At 49.1% G+C, this 6,000-nt stretch overlaps 1 protein-coding gene across 3 annotated transcripts in view; it reads left to right on the top strand.

Moving 5' to 3' along the window:
• Positions 1 to 6,000, top strand: part of myh11b (myosin, heavy chain 11b, smooth muscle) — a 35,624-nt gene that overhangs the window by 14,867 nt on the left and 14,757 nt on the right. For all 3 annotated transcript variants that reach the window (XM_084465791.1, XM_084465790.1, XM_084465792.1), the window contains 11 exons: positions 547 to 639; positions 904 to 967; positions 1,285 to 1,383; positions 1,751 to 1,894; positions 2,313 to 2,408; positions 2,675 to 2,793; positions 3,388 to 3,540; positions 3,970 to 4,143; positions 4,640 to 4,813; positions 5,076 to 5,190; positions 5,673 to 5,866. In XM_084465791.1, the coding sequence (XP_084321917.1) occupies positions 547 to 639; positions 904 to 967; positions 1,285 to 1,383; positions 1,751 to 1,894; positions 2,313 to 2,408; positions 2,675 to 2,793; positions 3,388 to 3,540; positions 3,970 to 4,143; positions 4,640 to 4,813; positions 5,076 to 5,190; positions 5,673 to 5,866 (1,425 nt within the window). The remainder of the gene's footprint in view (positions 1 to 546; positions 640 to 903; positions 968 to 1,284; positions 1,384 to 1,750; positions 1,895 to 2,312; positions 2,409 to 2,674; positions 2,794 to 3,387; positions 3,541 to 3,969; positions 4,144 to 4,639; positions 4,814 to 5,075; positions 5,191 to 5,672; positions 5,867 to 6,000) is intronic.

Here is a 6,000-nt window from a genome sequence, read left to right as displayed (position 1 = left end):
AATAGAATCCTCTGTTGTATGTGATAAAAGTAACATAAACGGACACAACATAAACATGATTCTGTGTTTTTCTGTCTAGCCTTTTTCGAGAGCAGAGAGACTGTGTTTAAGGCAGGGGCGACTGTATCTGACCTGTCGCTAGGCCGAGGCCTTTGATCAACTGGATTAGCTAAATGCTAGGGGGATCACTCTTTGATCAGCTGCATCAGCTCCATTAGCTAGACGCTAGGGGATCATTTCACTTACTTAGCATCACCGACCACATTGTGCAGTCAAAAGACGAGTCAAAAACACATCTTAAAAGAGTTGTTTTACTGATTAGGAATCCCTTAAAGAGATTAAGGGATTAGTAACATAGTGAAATCATCCTCAACTACTTGAGACGGATACAACTACAGTTTAAAAACACATCTTATTTTTCCTCTGAGATTCTCATTATCTAATATTAATCTGCCATCACTCTCCTCTCCGCACTACACTCCTAACTGAATGTGTCGTTGTGAATGATAACAAGAACATGTCTGCGTGTCCCGCTCTGTCCACTAGGGGGAGCTAGAGAAACAACTCCTGCAGGCCAACCCCATCCTGGAAGCTTTCGGAAACGCCAAGACCATTAAAAACGATAATTCCTCCCGATTTGTGAGTTTTTATCTATTATGTATATATTATATAATTAATTTGATAATGAAACATATTAATTAATTGTGCATTAGTTATGTATTGATTGTTGTATAGTGTCAATGTGATTTAAAGAAATTATTTAATTATCTATTATTTATATGTTATATCATTATTTCGATAGTAAAACCTATTCCTTCCTTTTGTATTAGTTATTTATTGATTGTTGTATAGTGTCTGAATAAATGATTTAATTAGCTAACACCTGCTTAATTTCTCTTACAGGGTAAATTTATTCGCATCAACTTTGATGTCACCGGCTATATCGTTGGAGCCAACATTGAGACTTGTATCCTACCAAAATACATGTTGTAAACACATGTTACTCTCACCTTTTTGAGATGTTATAAACACACGTTACTCTCATCTTATGTTATACTCACAAGTATGCAGTATTTAATCAGTGTGTATTTGTACATAATCTCTACACTCAATTAATGAATGCCATTAGCAATGTGGCTAAACAGAAGACCTAGGGTGTGCTATGTCTGCGTCAGTAAACTTGAGGCCTAGGTAACTCCTAGGTAGCTCCTAGGTGGCTCCTAGGTGGCTCCTAGGTGGCTCCTAGGCTGCTCCTGTGTGTCTCCTTGACTCCTTCTCCACCAGACCTGCTGGAGAAGTCTCGCTGCATCAGGCAGGCCAAGACGGAGAGGGCCTTCCACATCTTCTACTACATGATCGCCGGAGCCAAGGACAAGGTTCGAGGTAAGGTGGACCGTGGAGCTGAAGTCTGCGTGGTTCATATCTAGGAAGGAACGAACCAAACATCATATTCAGATTGAGTATGTTTGTGACTCATGTTGTTGTGACTGTGTGAATGTGCTGACACACATTATGTATGAAATGCAGTGGAAACAGTCGCATTGTAATGTGTATTTTTAAGTGCCAGGACGTACAACATACAATACGTGTGTAAGAGGGGTGTGGGGGGGGGGTAAGGGGGAGGCTTATGATTGGCTTATGATTATACAAGTGTGTGGACCCCACACACACACACACACACACACACACACAGACCAGAGATCCGTGCAGGAAGTATAACCTGACCGCCGCCATCTCGGATCTCCTCCAGAGGAGCTGCTGCTGGAGTCCTTCGGGAACTACCGCTTCCTGAGCTTCGGGAACGTGGGGATCACGGGCCAGCAGGACGACGAGATGTACGAGGAGACCATGGAGGCCATGAGCATCATGGGGCTGACGGAGGAGGAGAGGATGGGTACGGACCGGAGCCCTCGGGGGGACTCTCAGTGGACCTTACTCTACCTGGAGGCCGTCTTGGCTCCAAACGACAGCCAGCGACCGCTTGGAGCCAAGATGGAGAATGGAGGGGCATCCTCCATCCTCCATCCTCCTCTACTCTCCTCTCCTCTGCTCTCCTCTTCTCTCCTCACCCCTCCTCTTCTCTCCTCTCCTCTTCGCTTCTCACCCCTCCTCTCCTCTCCTCTTTCCTCCTCTTTCCTCCTCTCCTCTCCTCTTCCCTCCTCTTCTCTCCTCTCCTCGTCTCCTCCCTGCTCTTCTCATCAGTGTAGTCTACTGTCTCCCATGACCGTCACTGTACCATGGGTCGGTCTACCCTGGTCGCTGGTGGCGGTAGTCTCGAGACTTAACCCTGTCCACCCGTGTTCCTGCTCCAGGTATTATGAAGGTTTGCTCCGCCGTCATGCAGCTGGGGAACATTGAGTTCAAGAAGGAGAGGAACCAGGAGCAGGCCACCATGCCCGACAACACAGGTATAGACATACTGCTAGTTCTACTCCTACTACTGCTAGAACTAGTTCAATCCCATCCCATTCATGTGTTATTAACACAGAGATGTCCCTGATTGTGAATGAATGAGGGCTTTAGAAAAATAGATTTTGAACCTAAACCCTAATCCCTACGTTTCCATTGAGCCGCGTTGCAATCAGACATCAGACACCTGTGGTTGACAGGCGAGAAGTATTCTCCGTCAGAAATGTGGGTTATCAATCTCAACGCTCCGCTCTGTCTCCACCAGCCGCCCAGAAGGTGTGCCACCTGCAGGGCATCAACGTGACGGACTTCACCCGGGCCATCCTCACCCCCCGCATCAAGGTGGGCCGAGAGGTGGTGCAGAAGGCCCAGACCAAGGAGCAGGTAGGAGCGACACGCGTCTGGGGTTCGCTTTGGACTAAAGTGGAGGTTGATCACGGGGAAATAATCAAGTTGTGTTGTATCCGGTAGAATATTAACACAGGTGTGTTTGTGTGTGTCTGTGTGCGTGTGTATGTATGTGTGTGTGTGTGTGTGTGTGTGTGTATGTGCGTGTATGTGCGTGTGTATGTGCTTGTACGTGTGTGTGTGTGTATGTGCGTGTGTGTGTGTGTATGTGCGTGTGTGTGTATGTATGTGCACGTGTCCGTGTGTGTGCGTCTGTGTGTGCTTGTGAACGTGTGTGTGCTTGTGCGTGTGTGTATGTGTGTGTGCTCGTGCGTGTGTGTGTGTGTGTGTGTGTGCGTCTATGCGTGTGTGTGTATGTCCGTGTGCGTGTGTATGTGCATGTGCCTACGTGTATGTGCTCGTGCGTGTGTACGTGCGGCTGTGTATTTGCTTTTGTCTGTATGTGCTCATGTGTGTGCGTGTGTATGTACGCGTGTATGTGCTCGTGTGTGTGTATGCGCACGTGTATGTGCTCGTGTGTGTGTGTGTGTGTGTGTGTGCTCGTGCATGTACGTGTGTGTGTGCGTCCAGGCGGACTTTGCCATCGAGGCGCTGGCCAAGGCCATGTTCGAGCGCCTGTTCCGCTGGATCCTGATGAAGGTGAACAAGGCGCTGGACAAGACCAAGCGGCAGGGGGCCTCCTTCCTGGGCATCCTCGACATCGCCGGCTTCGAGATCTTTGAGGTACGATCGCAGACTCACACACACACACACACACACACACACACACACACACACACACATACACACATACATATACACACACACACAGACAGACAGACAGACACACACAGATACATAAAGACGCACACACATATACACACAGACACAGACAGACAGACAGTCACACACACACACACACACACACACACACACACATACAGAGATGAACAAGGAGTCAACCTCACTGCATGGCTTTCAACAAGGAAACAATATGTTTCCATCCTTGCCTGCAGTGGCTCTGCGGACATGGGGGATGGAACCTGGTACCTTTCGGTGTGAGAGTCACACACCGCCTGAACCCCTGCACCTGCCCCGCGTTAGGCTTTCAACGACTATTTCTTCTATTTGACGTGGTTATATTCACCACCTGTGTGTCATCCACCTCCGCAGGACAACTCGTTTGAGCAGCTGTGCATCAACTACACCAACGAGCGCCTGCAGCAGCTCTTCAACCACACCATGTTCGTGCTGGAGCAGGAGGAGTACCAGCGCGAGGGCATCGACTGGAACTTCATCGACTTCGGCCTGGACCTGCAGCCCTGCATCGAGCTCATCGAGAGGCCCGTGAGTTCACAACGTGGATGAACGGCTGGCACACTTCACACTTCACACTCACACACACACATACACACACACACACACACACACACACACACACATATATAGTATATAGAATAACAATCCTATAACGATACATCACGATATATGTCTAACGATGAATATAAAATGACTGTTAGAAGGTTAAGTCCTGGATGTCGGCCTTCATACACGATCGAAACAGGTTTTCAGTGACTCGTCTTTGGCTAGTTAACCTCCATTCAAGTTTCCCTCGTTCATGTTGAGCGCCACCTGGAGGAGCAGGGAAATCTGTTAAGAGGGCCTTATTTTATTAATTGAAATATCGATATCTGACGCCAGTGTTACCAGTGATTCTCGTATCGCATGGCGCGAAGGGCGACGACATATCGGCGTATCTGTGTTTCGTCCCACCCCTACCACCAAGGGGTCGATATGAGGTCACGGGGAGGATGGTCTCACCTGGTTCTGCCGTCTCTTCCAGAACAACCCCCCCGGCATCCTGGCCCTGCTGGACGAGGAGTGCTGGTTCCCCAAGGCCACGGACATCTCCTTCGTGGAGAAGCTGATGAACACGCAGGGGAACCACGTCAAGTTCTCCAAGCCCAAGCAGCTCAAAGACAAGACGGAGTTTGCTGTGCTTCACTACGCTGGGAAGGTAAGTAGACAGACAGACGGACGGACGGACGGATGGACGGACGGACGGACGGACGGACAGACGGACAGACAGACAGACAGACAGACAGACAGACAGACAGACAGACAGACAGACAGACAGACAGACAGACAGACAGACAGACAGACAGACAGACAGACAGACAGACAGACAGACAGACGGATGGACAGACAGACAGACGGATATACAGAAAGACAGACAGATGTGTCAGTGCCGTCCTGTGCTCCTCCTGTCCGTTGTGTAGGTGTGCTACAACGCCACCGCCTGGCTGACGAAGAACATGGACCCCCTGAACGACAACGTCACCGCCCTGCTCAACAACTCCTCCAGCCCCTTCGTGCAGGACCTCTGGAAGGATGGTGAGAGTCCTCAGATAACCCTGCTGCTCTTATAGCTGTCTTTAGGAGGACCTCTTGAAAGGGTTAGGGTGAGTCCTACTGTCTTAAGGAGGACCTCTGGAAGGATGGTGAGAGTCCTCAGATAACCCTGCTGCTCTTACAGCTGTCTTTAGGAGGACCTCTGGAAAGATGGTGAGAGCCTGCTGTTTTGTTGTAGCCTTCTGTTTTCTTGTTAATCACCTGTTGTTAATTGACCACTTCTTAACGAGGTGATCATATGTTGTTAATCGGCTGTTGTTAATCATCCCATTCTTAACGAGGTGATCATGTGTTGTTAATCGGCTGTTGTTAATCATCCTATTCTTAACGAGGTGATTGTGTGTTGTTAATCAGCTCATTCTTAACGAGGTGATCATGTGTTGTTAATCAGCCCGTTCTTAACGAGGTTATCTTGTGCTGTTAATCAGCTGTTCTTAACGAGGTGTTCATGGTGTGTTGTTCAGCTGACAGAGTGGTGGGCCTGGAGACCATCGCCAAGATGTCCGACTCCTCCATGCCCAGCTCCTCCAAGACCAAGAAGGGGATGTTCCGCACGGTGGGGCAGCTGTACAAGGAGTCCCTGACCAAGCTGATGACCACGCTGCACAACACGCAGCCCAACTTCGTACGCTGCATCATCCCCAACCACGAGAAGAGGGTGAGGAACGGAGGCCGGACACCAGAGATGTCTTAAAGGTCCCATGACACGCCACCAGGTGTGGTGTGATTAGCCGTTACAAGCCGTTTCGGAAGTCTTCCCCTTATGACATCACCAGTGAGCGAGTCCACCTA

The sequence above is a fragment of the Micromesistius poutassou genome (genome assembly GCF_964030765.1).
Source record: "Micromesistius poutassou genome assembly, chromosome: 3".
NCBI classification, from domain to species: domain Eukaryota; kingdom Metazoa; phylum Chordata; class Actinopteri; order Gadiformes; family Gadidae; genus Micromesistius; species Micromesistius poutassou.
This window is presented reverse-complemented; position numbering and strand designations above follow the sequence as displayed.